Genomic DNA, 22,463 nt, shown 5'->3' on the forward strand with positions numbered 1-22,463 from the left:
TCTTATCCTTGGTGTCATCCATTTAAATTTCTTCAAAACTCACCTTTCATCTGGTTTTATTTCTTACATGGGGTTATAACTCATCTCTTTTAGATTAGCTTCTAGTTGGTGAAATGAGCCATAAATTTATTTTATGTTGTATTGGTGTAGAGTGCTTCCCCTTCTCCAGATGCCTGAATAATTCTTTCCCCTCTGTATATTTTATTGTACAGCAGAGATGTGCCACCATTGGCTGTCTTTATCTCTGTGTGCTGCTGTTTGTCTCACAGATTTAGTACAATAGAAGGTTGGACTTTCTTAAAGAAGGTTTAAGCCATAAAGTGGTCTCAAATAAATAAATAAATCCTAAATGTTCAAAATAAAATATAGATGTCTTTTCCTAAGCCTTACAACATCTGTCACACGGTTCATTCAGTGGCCAGGAGCCCTTCATGTCCACCACCACTCCACTAAATCCTTAGCCCCATAATCTCCCATAAACACTCCCTGACTGTGGAGCCTCACTGGCACTGCCCACATGTGTTTGCCAGTCCCATATACCCATTAGCACCGTTAAGCCTGTGCTTCTCACCCAAACCCCCAGCCCTCACAGCAAAGGTGAGTTTGTCAGATGATTACCACTTTGCACTATGGGTGGCATTAATCCTCAGCTCTGGCGAGAAATGGTTGAAAACAGGAAAAGTATTATCCATCCCTATCCACCACAGTCTTAAGTTGCCTCTCATTACCAGCAAAGGTTTGCATACTGCAGAAATTGAATTTCATTTGCTCTGTATCCCTGTAGCCTCATCACACCCTCCTCCCCTTCATAACCCCCCCTTCACTTTTTTGCTCATCTTCACCCCCCTGCTTCATTGCCTGTCATACTTCTCCCTCTCTAACCTCTTTTTCTTCTGCTACCAGACACAGCAGTCTGATTTTTTTTCCTCTGCCCTACTGCAGCCCATATTCAAGCTAACCCGATTACAATCCTCCCATAAGCAGGAAAACTACAGTAAACAAAATCAGAGGAAGATACTACCAGTGCAATCGGAGAGCGTTTCTCTCCATTTCTTTTCAACTCCCCTTGCTGCCTTTGCTCTGTGCCTCTCATTCTCCCAGTGCACTGCAGCTCCTCCTTCCACCTCTCTCATCAGCTGCCCCTCCCTCTTCCTCTCTGTCTCTGCTAGGTGCAGCATGTATGTGAGCGTGTGTGAGCCAGCAGAGCCGCCTGTGTGTTTACATGTCAGCCTATCAGTGCTGCCGGATTTAGCGCATCTGGAGAGGACGAAGGCATTTCTCAAATGCCCCTCAGACACAGGATTCTCAGCGCTGCATATATCCCTCTTTCCCGTTTGAATCCAGCCTGTCTCGAATCCTGCATCCCTGTCTCCATGCTTTCGGAGGCATTTTGAATTTCCTTGGCAACATGGAGCTGCCTGAATTAGAATTCTCTGCATGACAGTCCTGGTAAGTACTCTGTCTCTATGGTGGGCTTTGAGCGCTGAGGCATTGGATCAGATTTATTATGGTGCAGTGCTGGGGCCAGGGGATCGCCAGGGAGCAAATTAACGTCAGGAATAAAATTCTGTATCGTAGGCAAATGGAAGGGATGGAGAGAAGGAGAATTATTCACTTAGGAGGGCTCCTGATCTTGTTTGTGCTTTGTCATCCAGATGGGTTTCATTTTGCTGTGTGCCATGCAATCTGGGTTTAGGCTGAGTATGGATCACACTCATATGATGTGTGCATGCATGTCTAAACATAGTGTTTGTTTGCAGATAGATAATAGATATTGAGAATTGTATGTATATATGTATATATATATATATATATATATATATATATATATATATATATATATATATATATATAAACTGTTAACATTGGTATTGTATGTGTGGATGCATGCAAGCATGCAAGCACACCTACAGTATATGTCCCGCATTTTTATATCACCGCTAAAGGTGTGAGGCTGAGCAGGAGAGTCTCTATTTTGCGTTTTCTCCCGAGTGTTTTGCAAGGGTGGTTGTTGCTGCTTCCTAATCTGCACTCATTAACATTCATGTTCCTTCAAATGCCAGAAAACTCATCAAGACTCACACTTATTCATTCTCAGCAGCCTTTTGCCGCTGGCAATTTCCAGCTGTGATGGGGATCCTATGCAGGTGTTTGATTTGCCACAGGTTAGATGGATGGGTGGTGTTGGTGGTGTTGATGGGGAGAGTGGGCATGATGATGAGGGGTAACTTTGTATAATTTTTTTTATGCAGACCTTTTTATTAAACCCCCCCCCAAAAAAAATCTGTCATAGATTAATCTCTACAGCTTGTTTGCATCTTTATTATCATGGCTGCAATGCTCCAGCAGACAGACAGCTATGAGGGGACGCTTCCACCGTTTTTAACAGTGCAGTAACAACCTCTGCAAGCCACAGACCTCAGACAGCCTGTAAGTGAAGGGTCTGCTCTTCACGTCAGAGCTTTATGAGCTACACAAAGCTCTTAATTGGGACCCCTGTAATCAGGTTATGACAGCTGATTGGAATCTCTATTTTTGGTAGTTATTTAAGCGTGTCACCGTGTGTGTATGTGTGCAGCTTCAGAGCACTCAGCAGACTCAACTGACTGAAATGAGCGAGGCATATATGACTGGAATATGTAATTACATCTGATGAACAAATAAGTGATTAAAGCTCTCATTACTGGGCAAACTGTTTTTTAACAGTCTTCATAATGTTACTTAGTTCCGTTCGTATGTGTACTGTAGTAGTGTCAGTGTGTGTCAGTGTAATTGCAATATCAGCACAAGCTGCTTTTTATACAATTTGTGCAACATTAATGTTCTACAATTAAATAAATTTCATTTTATTACACTTCATATCAGCGTACATAAAATGAAATTCACATTGATTTAATCATACAAGATGTTCAAATAATTATGCATACCTCAACATTTAACCTGCTGCAAAGAGATTTTTGTTGGAGTTGGAGGCAGCACAAGTTGCAGCTACAGGAGTTATTGTGAATCTCTTTAAACAAGCAAACACACAACTCTGACATATTATCACTGTATAAAGATGTGACAATGCTGTTGGCCAGCCTTAATATGTTTTGTAGGGGAGACAGATTCATAGTTTTGAGTTTGCCAAAGGGTTGGGCTTCTATCTTCAAGCAGCAACAAACAGCTGTACAATATTAGAATAATGTAGAACATTTCTAATCATAAGAGTAAAAAAAAAGAAAAGACAAATTTGTCTCCTTGAGATGGCAGTGAAAATACATTATTTGTTTTGTTTTTTAATAGAAAACCAAACTGTGAGCAAACACTCAGCTGATACGGCGCAACGTATTCAATTCATTGAATTACATTCATATGAATATAAATACACTAACTGCTAAATATTATGTTCACCAGCATTGTGTATCTGCTGTTGGGTGCTGGGCAGGTCGAGGACACTTCGGTTCGTCAGAGCTGTTGGTTTTTTTTTTGTTGTTTTTTTTTACTGAAAACACCTGCCTGCTGTGACTGGAAACTACGCTGATGAGAGTGTTGAGACTGAACTAAAACAGTTGTGGGATGTGAAACAAAAACAGCACGTTAAAAAGACAAAGTGTGGAACTGCAGAGTCAGGTTACCCAGGGAGTCGGAGTTCATCACTACGAGCACATCCAGGTATTTAACTGATCAATATAAAAATGGATATTTAGTCTGTAGTTATTTTGCATAACACTGACAATATCAGCATCTACAAACACTCTGATGAGATCGGTAAAAAACCTTTTATCCTACTACTAACCAACCATGCGTTTACCATGAGGTTTAGTTGATTATATACAAATGTACATCATACAATTGCCTCAAAGTGTTTTGCAAAAATACTGATGGATGTTGTGATGCCTCCACTCGAAATCAGGACCTATTGTTCAGGCACCTGAATACGACACAGAACCCCCACCGCTTCTTTTCCTGCTCATTGGCCAACAGTATAAGATTGATTGTTTGGTAATACTTTAGTAAAAGATCTAGTCCTCCTTGTATCAGCGCACTTGCGGAGAAAACAAAAAATAAGACTCAAAACTAATATACATACATTAAATATAACATTACCATCACTTAAGACACAATTAGCATGCTATAGATTTGATCGGGAATTACAACCCAGTCACCATAATAAATGTTAGTTTTAAAAAAATTTAGGTTTCTGTAGGCCACCGATATATTTCATCTTTACATTACTTTAGGTTCAATCTTTTCAGTCTCATGTCTTTGCTGAAAATACCTTTTTTGGTAACGACAAACACTGCATGAGCTGTCCTGACATCTCTTGTTGCCTCAGAACACAGCTAACAGTAGTCCGAGGTCACCCTCAAAATATCCTGTGGTGTCATGCAAATGCTGAAATGGTTTGGTCCCTCATCAAAAATCTCCCAATGATTTCACACTTGTGAAACTGGCTTGCCTTCTTTAACTCAACCACCATCTCCTTTCATATGTGAGTATGGAAGTCAGGTCACAAACATGTAATGTATCTGTGATATGAAATATTGTGGAAATATCAATATGCTACTTCGCCCATGACCCATACAAATGTAAATATGAAGGTATCAATGATTTGCAGAAACGCTAACTGCCAACATTTTCTTGCGGCAACTGGGCTGAGGATTAAGCTCTGTATTAAATTCTAGGATTGACTGTTGTACAATAAAGTGCTTTATCTAAACTTTAAATCATGGAACCCTGTTGCACTGGTTTGATAGTAACAATTTGTATCTGACATGTTTGGGGTTAGAGACAATGCTGATGGCCAGCCTTATTATGTTTCTTGGGGGAAGCAGATTCATAGTTTTAAATTTGTCAAAGGGTTGGCCGTCTATATTCAAGCAGTTTACCATTTGGTTGACCAGTTTTGACTTAAAAGCATTGGACAAACAGTCGTACAATATTAGAATCATGTAGAACATTTCTAATCATAAGAGTAAAACAGTAATACTAACTACAGTGGTGCAGAACAGTTAATAATACTAGTAAAATGATACAGACAATGCACACAAAGTCTACTCCATTCCAAACAAAACAAAAAACATCTAGACACAATCAAAGCAGTGCTGCTGATCAGTTTGCTCAGTGTGTTGCGGTGTGCTGTCATGTGCTCAATGTTCTGTGATGTTGAAGTCTACATAATACTGAACAAAGGTATATTGCAATGAAAATTTACTATACATGCTCAAGGTGAGTAAAATAATAACATAACATAATTATGTCCCATCCATCTGAAGCTTTTATACTGGATAATTTCTTATGTCTGGGAAAAATAGAGCCATAACAATCATAGACCGTATTATTTACAACTGAAACCAGGGTACTCCTGCACACAACAGTTCAGTTGTGATGCCCCAGAAAGAAGCGATGTATAACTTGGCCAGTAAACATAGAGGGTGTTTTTTGAAACAAGATCCATATGGAATCAAGATGCTGCCACATAATGGGTAACATCAGCCACCTTGAAAAGGAAATGGTGAGGTTATTGTGGCAAAGACTGCCAGACCACGTGTTTACAGAGTGTCTGCTGGATGGAGAGGTGACAGACGGAGGCAGATCTGTCACAGGATACTCAAAATTGCGTTCTACAAATGTATTCAGAAGGTCACAGTCCTCCTGCTCTGCGTCAGCTTTCTCATTTAAATTTAATAACAACAGCTTTATGCAAAGTATGAGACAGTCAGGGGCTACAATAGTTGGATGGGGGCTAAAGGTGCCTTATGTTCATAGGCCTGGCAGCACTAATATAGCACAGCTTATAATAATGTACACTTGGAGTGATCACACAGGGAATCTTGCAAACTGTCTCATACCATTCATTCATCTGTGGATCCCATCCTTGAGTTTAGCTGATATATATATAATATGTGACATCAGTCTTCTGATTTCTTCCACGTGAAAGATGGGACATGATAAATTATTGTTCAGTATTTCTGTATTCTCAACATGTACAGACTAGGAAAGTAAGCATCCTTGAATCTTTGTCATATTTATCAACAATACCTCTGATGCAGACAAACCAAGCAAAAAATCTATGAAAGACATGGTCAATCATTGCCCACAGGATTTTTTACTTCTCCCTTCTGGGTGGAGATACCAGTCCCCTAGGGACTCCAACTGCAATAAATGAACCTCATTTGCACTAAACCTAGACTGCACTGTTCAGCAGCACTTTATCAGGCTACCATTCCTATGGTTTAATACATTTAACAAATGGACACAGCTTTTTTATTGTGTTGTTTTCTGTGACTGTTGTGATCAATATTGCATGTCCACCGCATGTTGTGTTTTTGCCCGCTACTATAAATCAAATTTAACCTCGAGTGACAATAAAGATCTTGATACGGAATAACGTAAATGAATGGTCGAAGCTTCTTTGAATCGGTAAAAGATGCCAAGGCACTCGAACTTAATTTTTGCACTGTAGCTGGTGATTATTGTCTGAGTGATTTGGTGTGAAAATCTCCCCAAATCTCCCATTGTGCTTCCTATGATGAGCTGTAAGAGGCTTGTCTGAGGTAAAATTGCCTTCAGCATGGCATTTAGCCCTTTCCTTTCAATTCGAGTCCAAAACATCTTATATTCCCTGATGGTGAGTAGGGGATAAAGGTTTGTGTAATTTCCAGCTTATCCTACTTGACTTTCAAGAGAAACGGGTGTTAATGAAGAAAGGAGCCTCTTTTGTAGCATTACTGTTGGACTTTGTCAATGAACCAAGAAACAGATCCACACGGTAATACTGGATAACAGATTAAGTGCACTGCAGTCCAACAAATATGCAAAATACTTCAAATCAGATCCTTAATTCAAAGGAATTGTTAATTCTATTAACAAATAATGTGTCGTCAGGCCAGAGGGGAATGATTATTTTAGCAAATAGTGTAGAAGCGAGTTGTATTTCACTTATTTAAAGAAATATAAAAACATTAGCAAAAAATGTCATTGGATGGCAAATTACATCTCCATTAAGCAATATCAATCTGAATCAAGAATACAAGTCCATATTGCTGATCTCACAGAATGAATGGCACAGTCTGCAGCTCTGTGCAGCTTTCAGCCTCTTCCACTTAATTGTTTTGGTTCACCAGCCCGTCTGGTTGAGTCCCGCTGGCTCTCACTGACCCCCATATAAAACCGTGGGCAGCTGCTCCCAGCTCAAAAGCTTACATCTCAAAAGCTCCCACACACTGATTGTACACTACCTGCCCAGTGAGAAATAGTAGAGTAGGCGCCAGTATATTTTGGAGAGTTGAGTGGCTGGTAGAGATGAGCCAACATTCAGGAACCCAAGGAGACATCTTTTTAAGAGTTTAAAGACCAAATAATTCTATATTCCATAGTTGTAAAGGAAGAGACGCTATGTTCAGTGACTTTCTCTGTCCCAGCAGTGTGTGCAGGCTGTACAAAAAAAAAGAAAAGAAAAAAAAAAGAAAAAAAAAAAAGAAAGAAAAAGATTACCAGTTTTTGTGTGACTAGGACTTTCTTGTTTTGATATCTAATGTATCGAGTATCTTTTTTAAATCATGATACTGGCTCAAATTTAAAAATTCTAGTATAATGACAACCTTACATGATAGTACTGACAAGGCTTTTGGACTGTGGCTTTTTGAATCAATTGGTCAAAAAATGCAGCATTAATTTTAAAAGAAAATTATCAGTTTTGCAAAGGCATTTCAAGAATTCTTGAAAATACAATCTCAAAGCAAAATCGTTGAAAGCACTAGCTGCTGTTAATAGAGCAAGATGTTAAGGAGAGGAGTTTTGTTACTTATCTCCTTTTGTTGTAGCGTGTTGAACCAGAAGTTGTCTTTGTTGCACCTGTGAATGTGTCTGTCTCTAGCTACGACATTATCTGCATTGTGTAGAAAGTGTTGCATTGCCTATTGTTGTTGATGGACTGATGTGATATGTTTTGTTTGTCTTTTCATTTTCTTTTGTTTGGTTTCTTTGCAATGTGTTAAGTGACTATCACTGAGTTCCTGTGTGTCTCTTTTTTGTGCTTGTTTTTGCAGTCATCCCCATCCTTTCTCTTGTCTAGTGCTGTAATTCCTGGGAATCATAAGCAGCCTTTTGCACAGCAGACATTTTGTAACATTTTCTGTCATCTTAGAGAAAGCTATTGTTACCAACAGTAGATGTACAATACTAGGAAAATGAAACTTAAGTAGCTGGATTCAGATTTTAGATTCAGCTGCTATATTATATTCACCTATGCTTTTCAGACTGTGACCTGTCAAAATGTCTTCTTAGAAAAGGCCTTTCTTTATAATATTGAAAATAATTGCGCCATTTGACCCTGGCACTTGAGCTGTCTTAAAAAATAATTAACTTACTAGTCCATCACACCAAGAAGTGTCCATTGAATTATTTCAGGAGCACTACATAAAGGCCGAGGATCAGAGATGATGAGGTTAGTTTCGTCCACTGACCACACAGGAAATGAGAGGGGCTTTCTGATCTTGATGCTAGTTATTTCCAGGTCAGTAGTATGGAGGAAGAACATGAGAGTGAAAGATGCAATTCTTACTGACTTGCTATTGGCCAGGTCCCTCCGGGTGCCTTTGAACACAGCGCTGGTGGAATGAACACAGTCCACAGTCTTGACATGATGGGGCATGCCCCTACGGGAATAAAGATCTGAAAGTCATTTTAAATATATAATAAGATCAAAATACCACAAAGACAGAACTTTTTCCTTATTCATATCTAATTATGTCAATCAAAAACCAACCTTTCATGTACTGAAACAAACAGGTTCTTTTTTTTTTTTTTTAACTACAATTTGGGATGAAATAAGAATATCTGCTAGGCCAGCCAAAACTAGCAATGTTTCCTGACAAGTGGATGGACTGCCATGTTGGAGTGCAGTAAAGTTACTTAAAGACAGTCAAATGGGAGGCTTGATGGAGACGGTTATTTTCAGTTCCATTACGGTTGTGATGTGAAGGTAAAAAACAAGCTTCTGTGATCAACTACCCCATGTCCCCAGGCATTTACGAGACCATTTGTCTATAGTAGCACCTGTCCAATGGAAAACTGTCCAGCATGAATGCCAAAGTGACTTTATCAGCTGGAATCTGTTGGAGAATCACTCCTGTCCAAACTATGTATTCATTTAATACAATTTCAGACCGCTGCACACCTAATAAACTATCTGTTTTTGGCTAGTTCTTGTACACCTTTTATGTCAAAGCAGCTGAGATGTCCAGTTCAATCAACTGGCTTGGCTTCTCTCCTCATCTTCTTTTATGCCACCATAATGTTATGTACAATTTATGGCTCTGTGCTCATTGTTTCCAAAAGTGGAACAGAGATTTGCCTGTGCACACTCCTTAAGGTTCTGCTTATTCAAGAGCATGACAAATAATCTGGCAAAAACACTGCAGAGAGATAGTTTAACTGAAAAAAAATGCTCTAATTGCTGGTGGAAATCTTTTGGACTCAACCAAACAATCTTCCTGGACTGGATTCTGTGGGATGAGGTGTTTTGAGCCAGTCTTAAGTTATTTAGTTATCTTTGGAACTTTAATCAGTTACTGCCAGACCCTGTCTTTTGAAGTGGGCTGTCAGAGAGCTACCGCATGAGAATTCACTGTGGGCAATGGAGACATAGGAGTAGGCAATTTCATTATTTGTGATCTTGACCATTCTTGAGGGTGTCAACAATCTACATTTCAGGCAAATTGTAGAGAACACATGTACATTTCCTCATACTTCACATGGCTCCTCCTTGGATGACGTAGTGGACCAATGGAAGTAACATGAGGAGCACGAGCCAAAAAACTAACTATTGTGTTTTTAATGTGAAAATGGAGGAATTTGTATGCTATTTCAAGTCTGAATAGTCTATAGGGCATTTCAAAACTGCCAAAACAGGTCACAATTTAGGTTGTTGATGGTGATTGCAAGTGAATAGATTGTGAGATTATTGTTTGGCGAGATCACCCAACCCTCTACAAACAAACTGAAGCAGGTATTTAAATAGTGTCTAACATTCTCATTTTTGCATGATCCACTCCTTCAAAAAGGAAGCTTCTGTGCGTTTGCTTCTCTTCCACACGATCACTTTAATTACTCCCCATACATTTTATTTCTCTTGACACCATCTCTTTCCAAATTAAATTTGGCTGTAGGTATCTACTGAACTTCTGAAGCAAAACCACATGCCTCTCTGGCCAAGAGCCCTGTTAGCTAGAGGATACTGCTGTCACAAAAAGAAAGATTGAGAGTTCACTGACCCCATGCAGGTGTGTTTCTGCATCTCAACAGGAGTGGTTCCCATGCACTAAACCATTTTGTCCTTCTCTAAGCATTTGATCCTGGCATTGTGGAACATCAGGCCATGCAGTTTCTTTTTAGGTTTGCAGGGGGCTGTTACCTTTATCTTAGGCTTCCACTGAGGATTTGTTTTCATGGGATTTCTCATATCTGACTACTCATTCTTCTGGAGGATGGAGATTAGCTGGCAAGCCTTGCTGGGTAAACACAGAACTGCACTGCAGCATGTATTTATTGTAACATGATTATTATTGCAGGTCACCGTTTCTTTGTACTGTCATTATTGTCGGTATGTTCAGCTGTGTCTCGACCTGTACATGCAAGAGAATCAGCTTACATCTAAATATTTATTGAATTTGACATTAACATCTAATTCTGGCACACGATGGAGCATTTTTGTATTGATAATTAAAGTACATACCAAACAGCAAACACAATGTTCGCTGTTTGTTAGATATCACACACTGCAGATGTAGTAAATGAGCCCCTAGATACCTTGAAAGACTTGTCCAGTGTAATCTCCCACAAACATTGTGACTTCAATGCAGGTTTTCTTGTTTGTTTGCTTTTTGATTAGTAAATGCTTGCTTTAAATTTGTCCTGCTGAAGACAAACATACCAGTGGCAGCTATCTTTATCTTTTAAATCCTATGCACATTTAATTTGCAGCTGTAGCTTATTTTCTGTTTCATCCGCACTAGTCTCTAAACAAGCGCCGAATAATCAAAGCTGCATGGGATATGTTTGCCACTTCAACAAAAAAGCTCTGTCTGCTAATGAGCACACTGTTCAAATCTATAACACAAGAAACTGAAGTATTTTGAAGTACTAAAGTCTGAAACTGAAGCAGTCCACCACACATTTATTGACTCAAATGTGCGGTGCACAAGAAAAACAATGCAGTGTACATGTTTGACTTTAGCATGTAAGTTAAGTTTTACAACACATGCTGTGGACAATAAAAACTAGAAGGGACAATCTTATCCACCAAAAACATCACAGCACTTTTCACTTTACATGACCTTCATTAAAAAGGAATCCTGATAAGCAGCTCTGAAGAAGAAAAAACAGACAAATCACCTGTGTCCAGACTGCATGCACATCAATCAATGCAAAAAAGCTAAATAATTTACTTTATCAGGGGAAATACTCTCAGAACTCATGCTGCATTGATGATTCATGACAGCGGTCAGAAGTTGAAACCATCCAACAGGGACACGATAGACAAGCACAATGTGCAGTAAACAGGGAACTAACAAATAATGCTAATTACTTTGCAACTAATGATAAAAGCTTTGTATTTGCAACTACAATTTAGTCACTTCAGTCATTATTAATGAATTATTTACATAATTTTGTCTATATCCCAACAGTTCTTCCAATATAATGCTGCACAACAAAGGTACTTAACAATACACGAAAATAACCAAAGGGCATGTGTGAGCTGATGCATAAAGCTCATTTGTCTGCTCGCTTGCTTTCAGTGACCCATTAGCAGTGCATGCCTCTCTTTGGTTTTGCTCTGTATTAAACCACATGGCACCATAAGAAGAGACTAACAGTGAGCCGAGATATGCTTCTGAGAGAAGACTATGACTCAAACAAGGATAGGAGACAAAAGGTTTGTCCACTTGTATTGTTTCTCTGCGGAAATCTATAAGAAAGAATGGAATTAATCAATGTCGGCACAAAGAATATAGGAAGCGACAGCTGAAGAGCTAAAATGTAATTCATAGACTACCGTGTATATAGTAAGGCACTGTGCTTGTGTTACTGAGAGGTTATTTGCCAACTTCTTTTTTTCAGGATTACTGCTCAAGGTCAAAACAAAGTGGTGATACAGTGAGTAGATCTGAGCTGTGAGGCCAGATTACACAGATAGTACCCCTGCCCTTACTACACTCTGAATCATAAATCATGCATGGTACTCTGGCAAGAAAATCACCATTGCGTTTGCATTTGCTTGTTTGCGATTAGAGATGACATCAGCCAGCCTCGTCCTCATTCATATTCCTGACTTTACAAGATAAAATCACAGTCTGTGTCACAGAGATAAACATGTCCCCCTTTCTCTATATTGAGTAGCTCAGTCATATTTCATGTCATTTCAAATCTACAGTTTACAATCTATCACAATAGATCAAACTGAACGTGCTTAAACATGTGATTTTAGCATTTAAATCCACTTAATAGGCAGAGTGTCAGCTCTAGAAAATATTTTACCATCCTATTGGAAAGTCCGCAATTTGTAAATGGTTTTACAAAGAGACAGAACAGAGTGGTAGGTCACAACAGAAATACTGTTACTCTAGCTGTCAGTTTAATAGCTTCCTTTTTAAAGTGCTCTATACACGCTGGACTGACACCTAACATGTGAGGAATATGCAGCCAACAGAAATTAACAGTTCTGGAGGAAGTGAAAGTGAAAGCTGCAATTACTGCTCCATTGGAACAACTCAGGCCACAATCCAACGCCTCAGTCCAATGACTTTAATTCACTTAGAGCAATGTGTAATTTGTGTTGGTGCAATAAAAGACGATTCTAATCTTCCCTATCAAATTGAATATCTTTTAAAAGCTGCAATAGTGTGGTAGACAGCCAGAGAGGTTTTAAAAAGCACTTTACCAATAACATGAAGCACTCTTACAGAAACACTTCTGTGGTGAATGGGTCACAGAAAGAAAATGTAGTGCCTATTCAGTCCCCACGAATCAGGACAATATTCATTATGATGAAGGTTTGGACAACTCAAGGACTGTTTGGACTGTTGGAATATTTCAACATCACACAATAAAATGTCCCTCTTTTAAAATGAGACGTGATATACTTCTTCTTGATCACATGTGCTAATGTGTTATTTTGTTTTTTTTACATTCTCTTGCCTTTAGATGTTTTTTTGCTTAGATAAAAATGCCAAAGTAAAAACATCAATTAAGTAATGTTGCCTTGTCTAAACAAAGCAGTGGTAAGGCCAATCTGGAAAATGAGAAAAAAAACAGTATCATTTCTCATACTTTGCATGAGGCTCTTCTATGAGTGTGCCCCACAGATAAAGCTGTGACTTGAAACGCATGATTGATGTGAGAAGTAGAGCTTGAAGGTTTTAGCAAGTTAAAGTTCCCTCGAGTCAAAATCAAATAGGGGTTTTAGGTCCTCTGACAATCTCCCTCTCACCATTTATCACCACTTGGCAGCAATCTCTGTTTTATATCACTGCAAGGTCAACAGCTCAGTACTGACATGAGATGTGATAAGTTTGCAGATTCTTGGAGGAGACATTTCCTGATGTACGGTGGCATTTTTGGCTGCTAATTAAAAATAGTTTGTGTGAGCGGAGACTATGTGTCACTAATTTTGGCAGTAATTGTTTTCACCATGTTAAGAAGTAAGAAGCACAGCAGGGTGGTTATAATGTGTGACTGAGCCCTTTCATTGATTGGCTGATGTTATTACTTTGGAGGAAAGCCCACACAACACAGGGGAAGGGAGAGGCTGCTTATGTCTTTGCGAAGAAGTGCAGATAAAAGGAAATAGTCATTTTTTTACTGGCTTTGCAAACGTTATTAAGAAGGTTGAGAGAAAGAGCCAAAAATACCTGTAATTTGGGAGAACTCATTAGTATCAGATAATGGTTTACATTCTATCTTGTGAATTCAAAAACTGTTGTAAAGCTGTTATTGTATGGTATTCTAAGAAAGATGTTTTTAATACCAGAGAAGTAGTCTACAAGGCACATAATAATATCTGAATTATATATCTTTTTATGAAATTTAAGTGATATGGTATTTTCTTTTTTCTATACTTTGCAGCTTTATCTTAACCATATCAGTCTACAAATGGAAACCTTAATATTAATAGACAGAGCTTTCTACTCTTCTCCCCCCTGAAATCTGTTTCATTTTGTGTGTTCAGCTGGAATTAAGGACATACTCTGCGATCGTTATTCATGCATTCATTAAAATTCTTAATGTGATAATTTGGTGACTCAAATCCTGATTTAGTCTCTTAGAATCTAATGGTGTACTTTACATAACTCTTTTCTTTTGATCTTTCTATTCTAGCGTGATACTGCATTGTTCACAAATGTCACAGCCATTTCTGCACCATCATTCCACTCTACCAACCTCCCTTTCTGTCTCCACAGGTAAGAAGTAGGATGGTGTCAGGGGAGGCAGGAGGGCACAGCTACTTGGTGTCATGCTGGCAGCCCATCCTGATCCTGATGCTAGGCACCGTCCTTTCTGGTTCCACCACCGGCTGCCCGTCCCGATGTGACTGCAATGCTCAAGAGCGTTCAGTTGTTTGCCATCGGCGGAGACTGGCAGCTCTTCCTGAGGGCATTCCCACTGAAACCAGGCTGCTGGACCTCAGCAAGAACCGCCTGAAAACTCTGGGGCCCGAGGAGTTCATTAACTACCCTCAGCTGGAAGAGCTGCAACTTAACGAAAACACAATTGCATCCATTGAACCTGGGGCTTTCAGCAACCTCATGAACCTTCGAATTCTAGGTTTGCGCAACAACCAGCTGAAGCTCATTCAGCTGGGTGTGTTTACAGGCATGACCAATCTCACCCAGCTGGACATTAGTGAGAACAAAATTGTCATTCTGCTCGACTATATGTTCCAGGAGCTGTACAACCTGAGGGCTCTGGAGGTTGGTGACAATGACCTTGTATTCATCTCACCCCGATCATTTCATGGCCTCAGCAACCTTGAAAGCCTCAACATTGAGGGCTGGAATCTGGCCTCAGTGCCGACTGATGCCCTTAGCCATCTGCATAACCTATTGTCACTGCGATTACGCTATCTCAACGTCACTGTCATAAGGGATTACTCCTTTAAGAGGCTGTATAGGCTCAGAGTGCTGGAGATTTCTCATATGCCTGCCCTGGATACCATGACTCCAAAATGCTTGTTCGGACTAAACCTCACATCATTGTCAATCACAAACTGTAATCTTACTGCCATCCCCTACCAAGCCATCAGTCACCTAAGATATCTTCGGTTTTTGAATCTGTCTTTCAATCCCATTCATACTGTGGAAGGGAACCAACTGTTCAATCTACAGAAGCTTCAGGCCTTTCATTTGGCTGGCGGGAGATTAGCTGCTATTGAGCCCTACTCTTTCCGAGGACTAAACCACCTCCGAGTCCTCAATGTTTCCAGCAATAGCTTGAACACCCTGGAGGAGTCGGTTTTCCACTCAGTGGGAAACCTGGAGACCCTGGCTTTGTATGACAACCCACTGGCCTGCGACTGTCGCCTGCTCTGGGTCTTCCGCCGGCGGTGGAGGCTCAACTTTAACAGACAACAGCCCAGGTGTGCTTCTCCTGAGGTTGTGCAAGGAAAAGAGTTCAAGGACTTCCCGGATGTCCTCCCTTCTGACTATTTCATCTGCCAGAAATCAAAAATCATGGATTATAAGGTTCAAGAAAGTCATGTAGATGAAGGAACTACAGTTCATTTCACTTGCCAAGCTGAGGGTGATCCAGTCCCTGTAATAATGTGGCTCTCTCCTAAGAAGGACTACATCACTTCCAAAACTGTGGGCTCAAGACTTTCTGTGTCAAATGACGGCACATTGGAGGTGCGTTACTCTCAGATCCAGGACAATGGCACCTACTTGTGCATTGCAAGCAATGCAGCTGGGAATGACACCAAAGCGGCTCACCTTTTTGTGCATAGTTACTCCCCCAATTGGCCCCACCAGCCAAACAAGACATTTGCCTTCATCTCTAACCAGCCCAGCGATGAAGGTGCTAATGTGACCCGGGCCTCAGTTCCTTTTCCATTTGATGTAAAGACACTTATCATTGCAACCACCATGGGATTTATCTCTTTCCTCGGAGTTGTCCTCTTCTGTCTTGTAATATTATTCCTCTGGAGTAGAGGGAAAGACAACACTAAGTCAAGTATAGAGGTTGAGTATGTGCCACGTAAAGAGGAAACAGAGGAGGCCAGTCCAACTGAGGCACCCATACAATTCAACATGAAAATCATGTGAACATCAGAAGGAGGCCATGTGTGCTTACAAACTGCAGTCGGGGTGCATACCATTCTCGCTTCAAATATGTACTCAGTTTATGAGCGATAGAAATTGCACAACAGCAAACGCATCTTGACACTATACAGTAAACATTTTTTTTTTTTTACTTCAGGGACTGAATCTTTAAAATCAAATGTTGAATTTCAAGTATGTGTACATTTGTATTGGCAATTCTCAATCAGTATGTTAACATGCAATAAACAATATGATTATTGTGTGTAACTAAGTTAAGGTAGTTTGAATAAAGCACATGGATCGCAAAGGATGGATTCCCTGTTTGAACTAGGTTTACATGATAGGTGGGCTATTGTGAGGAGGGAGGTGGAAAATAGTTTGCAGGAATACTTTTTCTATCTGCACACAAAATGTATTCTGCTTTGATGGATGTACAACGCACAAAATCCCACTACTAGATATGTTACCTAAATGGCTAAGTTGAAAGAAGTTTCTCTGTATTCTTTCGCCACTAGCAATTGCCAAGTATGACATGAGTAGGTGGGGCATTTTTAGAAAAAAGAAGAGATTATATATGAAGAATATAATCATATATTGTAATACTGAGTTGAATACTGAATTGAAGAACAACCCTCAAATCTCTATTCTCTGATTGGAATCAGATGATGAGTTAGAGACAGAGGAGTCAATGTATCTCACCACCCGCTGTGTGTCAGTGACCATGTGGCCTTTAAGTAGTTTCCAACATCATTAAATTGTGTTTTGATGTTTTCTCTGCCCTCTTAGGTACTGCTGTCTGGAAGAAACTGTGTCCAACATTTCAAACAGTAGCTTTTTTCCCCATTATTTGTGACAGAAAAGTGATTCTGTCAATTGGGCTTCAATTTTACTGTGTCTATTAGTGATAATACCAGCAGTATTTTGTTAATACGGTAACAGTGGAATGAGAAGTGGGCATGTTAACACACTGAATCAGAAAAAATAAGCCATTCCGACAGTATGTGATTCTTTCTGCCAACAAAGGAAGTCATTAATGTATTGACATGTTTAGCAATACATATTTTTTCTGTATTTTATTCTTTCCTTGTACATTATGCTATGGCACAATAGTAATGCTTTTAATGGCTGTGGGTTTTGAACACATTACAATCTAGAAGAGCAGATTATTCAGTAAACATGTTTTTGATGCAACTAAACCAAAAGAGGCTGCTTTTCAGAGTGTCTAATAGTACCTCTGAAACTAATCACATGAACAATTTAATTCATCATCAAGTATAACAAAGTTAATTTGTTTATCCATTTGGCAGCTTGTTGAGTGCAAGCACTCTGTCCAAGTCCTTTGGTTGTATAGTCATCGGTGCATATCAAAAACAGTGACATTTTTAATTTGTTGAGGTCAAACTTCCTGCAACACTTGTAGTGAATAAAGCAACTTCATTGATGGACCTCTGTGTTGCTTGAGTTCTGACGTCTTTAGATAGTTTTCCCCTCTCCATGCATCTTGCAAATGGGTGAAGTTGTGCCAGAAACCCCTACCCTACATTATTAATTTGTTGCCTTAAGTAACCCATTTTACAGCTTTCAGCTGAGCAATACCCAATATTTATGTGCAAAATGGAGTTTTATGCCTCATAAGGATTTTATGTTCTCTAATTAATTTCACAGTCAAGGTCTGCTCTGGAGATAATGTGTTCATTAACTCTTAAAATACTTGTTTGAAAGGGATGGGCAGATGGAAATTCTATTAAAATAAATAACATTTTATACTACGGGGTGCTTATTTTATGCTAATCTACTATAAAAATGAATGTGAGGACACATCTTTCATCTTCAAGAGAGGTGATATCCTGTGCTGCAGTAAAGTTTAGAGCTTATTGTTTTACTGAGGAGGCACACGGTGAAGCACACATTTAGGGTGCACCTTAAATACTCATCGCACTGCAGTCTTTCAATGTTGGCACTTGCAAATGTGGTCATAAAAATCACATAGGCTATTCAGACCTGGCTTTAATGTTGTAGCATACACATGTCCGAATTCCTAAGGATCTGTGTATTTGTGCACTGTAAACTAAATGGAATATCAAAGTGAGATCATGTTAGACCATGGTATGCTATTTCTATTGTCACACCTGTTTCTTTCTTGTTCAGTATAAGCTGCATATTGTACACTTCAGCTGCCAGTTGAGCTAAAAATAGAATGATAATATGATTTGGGTGCAAAGTGTGTAGCTGGAGAATAAAAAAAGTTTATATAAGATTACCTGAGACCACAAGCCAACACCAAAGATATCTGAATGTTAAGCATGGTAAATGTGTTGGCTGTGGCACAGTAATTGTTAACTTATGTCAGCAGTCATGGCTGCCATTAAATGGTTGGTTGAAGTGGGAACAGATGCTGCAAACAGAAACATTTAACTGTCAGCCTAACCACTGGGAAGTCACAATCTCTGAAAGCCTGAAGGCAAAAAGACGCCTGGTAATGTGTAAACGCAGTGACTGTCAGTCTGATCAAATTCTCAAGGCCATCAAAGAATTGTTTGCTTGTGGACAGATTTGTAGACAAATGTGTAGAACTTATGCAGGAGAGTTCCAAACATGGCTGTGTCTTCTTTATTCAGTTGGGAAACACAGATGACTGCTAAAATGGAAGAGAGTATTGACAAAGACTATTGTAAAACTGTCATAGAGTTTACAAGAGTTTGTAGGAAAAATCCTGAGAAAAATTTAATAGAATGAAATATTTGTAACTTTGATCAGGTTAGCAAAAGCCATGCATCCATGACTGTTGCGTAAGTGGCTGTGTTACGTTATGACATCCGCTTAATCATGCTACTGCATCAATTCTAAGGTTGTCCGGACATCTTTACTTCATGAAACAGAGCATTACATAACTGCACTGTGTATTAACCATCACCTCTATGACACTAATATATGGTTCAACGTTTATACTTGGCCACTGATTATCAGTTGCTTTCGCACAGTATGTCAGAGACGACTGTCTTTTTGTTTGATCCATAACGCTTGGTAACTTACCTGTTGCAGTTGGGTTCTACTCAGATGGATGGAGCAATAAAAGGTGGCAATAACTATAAAACTCATAAAAAGCAAGAAAGCGTGAAGACAAAAGGAAAATGGGTTTCAAGATGGCAAAAAGCATTCAAACACAAAATAGTTCTGTTGCGGTGTCTTGCTGTCATCAATAGATAAACTCCCTACTTTCCTCTATGATGATTGTTTTTTGTGTCTGTTAAATACTTCTTAAGCCGTATATGTATATGATGCACCCTTTTCTTTCGTTCTGACAACATAACTGCCTATCTTCTATGATTGAGCAACTTCTTATTCCTCTACTTCTGCCTCTGAAACTTGACAGGTTACTTGAATTGGTTTGTAAGCATGTTTTAAGGATAGTTTACTTTTTTATTCCCCAATTTCAAGCAAGAGAAGCTTGCAGGCCACACTTTATAGAATTACAGCTGCACTCTGGCTTATAAAGACACATGCAGTGAGCAGTCAGACATTGCTGAGCCAAGTAATCACTGAACCTTTATATTCGATTCAGTAATGAAACCAGTGCAAAGAAGCTGAGGAAAAAGAGGCTGATATGGATGAATGAAGGGTGTTTATTCTTTATCAATAATAAACAACTTATTGGCAGCAGAATTACTCATACACTGGAGCTGAGCCACAGCTTGTTGTGGACAAACAGCACAAAATTGTAGAGGGAAAAAAGCAAGTGTACTTTAAAAGGAAAAACAGCCATTTCATCTATCAATATTCCAAGTTTGATTAAATAATGCTCCAGTTTAAAACTGAGGCATAGTGTTCTGAATTAATTTGAACCAACTTGATGTACAGTTTCAGAGCTGTTAAACCTATTTCTCTACAGCTGTTTTCTGACTTTCAAAATGGCTACAGTTAAGTTGATGTATACTTTTTCACCATGGCTTAAAGGAGACAAGACTCAGATTAAAAACACAGCCAAAAAAATAACCTGTGGGAAGAAAACTAAAAGCATTTTATCAGTTAATAATGAAGCAGGAGAAATACACAAGCCCAAGGACATAGCATTTTCTCTTTGACAGGTAAGATGTGAGCTACATCTCGGGGTTATTATGAGCTGTCAACCAACACCCTCCATTTAAAATCAATTTCAAGAGTGCATTGTTATCATAGGACCTTAAAAACTTCTAGATCTGGCCAAGCATTCAAAATCTCATCTTTTCATTCACTTGGTTAATCTTTTGATCATTAGATCTTGACTTGTCACTTCATTTGTCTCAAATCCAGATACAATCTAGATATGATTAAATACACATTCATTTACACCTAGCCATTTGTGTCCCCATTAGTTAGATAAGAAATCCAATTTGCATTAATTCATGCAAGATGCAAATCTAAGTGGGCCATAACACACTCCAGTCAAGACGCTGGAGGTGATGCACCAAAAACGGTCTGCAAAGAATGAACTTGAAGTCATTAGCTAATACCTAATGTTTCTGTATAACTTGCACAAGTGGTGATGTGAGGATATTTATGTATATGGTTTGACAATCTAATATTCTTCATATTCTTCCTTATAATTTAATTTGTTGTACAGTCACACTTTTTACACCAATATTGTGGCAAATATTGGGCCCAGCCCTCACAGATTACTGTGCAAATGCACAGTTTCAAAAACTTGAACAAAAACACAAGTTTACAACCCTATTCTGGGGTGACTGAATCATGCAAATTAAGAACCCCATTACCCATCCCTTCCACAGGTACACTATCATTTCTGTGACCACAAACGAACCTCAAATATAAATAATTACTTTAATTTGTTGAGCATATAATTCAAAATGTTGTGATCAAAATATGGTCCTTTCTTATAAACTATGTACAAAAAATGTGCTTTACCGTCATGTGTATCATTATCTGTGTACAAAATGATCACTCACTTGGTGACTTTGCCTCATTCAGATCATTCAATGGTTGCACCACACAGTAATTAGATAAACATAACATATAACGCCACCTTACTCTGTCTGTATAATTAAAAGCATTGAAAACACTGCAGACACTGTCCCTGTCGCATTACAAAACATTTGCAGACAGAAATAATTTCAGTCTGTAGATAATTGCAGTGTCATTATCACTTGCCATTATTACAAGGGCATGGCTCTGGAAGTGGCTTCTTCCGTACACCACTTACTGATGTGGTAACAACTGTGGGAAGTAAAGACCGGAGAGACATCATTCTAGAATGCCTTTCAAACAACCTTAGACAGCAATACATGTTTAATTGTTTTGTGTTCTGTTAGCTGAAGTTGTACATGGTTTTTCAACACTGGGTAGCAATTCTGGTCTGCACAAAACAGTTTATTAATTTAGATTTTTTTTTCTTTCTAAAATTAAATAGATAACCCAAATAAATACAATCAGAAATAAATACAGTGTCATTGTTCAGGAAAAACAACAGCTTTTTAAACAACTATTGCCGGGACTGTCATTACTGCCTGTCTCTGTCTTGGGTGGGATGCTAGTGACAGAATGAGGTCATACAGCAAAGTAAAATGATGGCAGTAATTGAAAGTTCCTCTGAGACACAAAAGCATTCATGAAGATGTTTTTAAAGCACCAGCATGAGGAGCGGAATATTGTGAATACCAACATAAAACAAGAGATACATCTCCGTCTCAGATTTTCATGCTTGAGAGGACGACCTTGACCATTTTTTTTTAAACCATGATTCAACTTCTAGAAGGCAGAGTAAAGTAGCACTTCGTTACACTCAACAAAGGCTCTGCTGCATACATAAGGAGACACCTATTTCACCTGACAGAAAAATGGATGTGTAGCTAATGTAAACATGCAAAATGCTTGACAGCAGTTTAATTTCACTGTTACTTGCGTAAAGCTTCCTACAGGTTATCAACATGTTCATGGCAAGACAAACAAGGAGTATGGGACAGACTGGATTAAATTATTGACCTCTCTGAATAGATTAGGTTAAAAGGTAGGATTTGCAAAGTTTGCATGTGTGTATCTGAGCTAACAGTTGTTGCCAAGGGTGACTGGTCACATGGTTCAAGGGGGAGCTCCATTCAGTGGTGTGGCCTTGGCAGATTTCACATTTTGCCCAACAGACTGATTATGCTGGGCGTTAATTCTTGCTTT

At 39.0% G+C, this 22,463-nt stretch overlaps 1 protein-coding gene across 1 annotated transcript; it reads left to right on the top strand.

The window, feature by feature from the left end:
• The first annotated feature begins 1,064 nt into the window (after positions 1-1,064).
• On the top strand, positions 1,065-19,524 carry lingo1b (leucine rich repeat and Ig domain containing 1b). Its single transcript, XM_030415178.1, has 2 exons — positions 1,065-1,449; positions 14,445-19,524. The coding sequence occupies exons 1-2, from the start codon at positions 1,438-1,440 to the stop codon at positions 16,302-16,304; spliced, it is 1,872 nt and encodes a 623-aa protein (XP_030271038.1). The 5' UTR covers positions 1,065-1,437; the 3' UTR covers positions 16,305-19,524.
• The last annotated feature ends 2,939 nt before the right edge of the window (positions 19,525-22,463 follow it).

Source organism: Sparus aurata, chromosome 4 (genome assembly GCF_900880675.1).
Source record: "Sparus aurata chromosome 4, fSpaAur1.1, whole genome shotgun sequence".
NCBI lineage: Eukaryota > Metazoa > Chordata > Actinopteri > Spariformes > Sparidae > Sparus > Sparus aurata.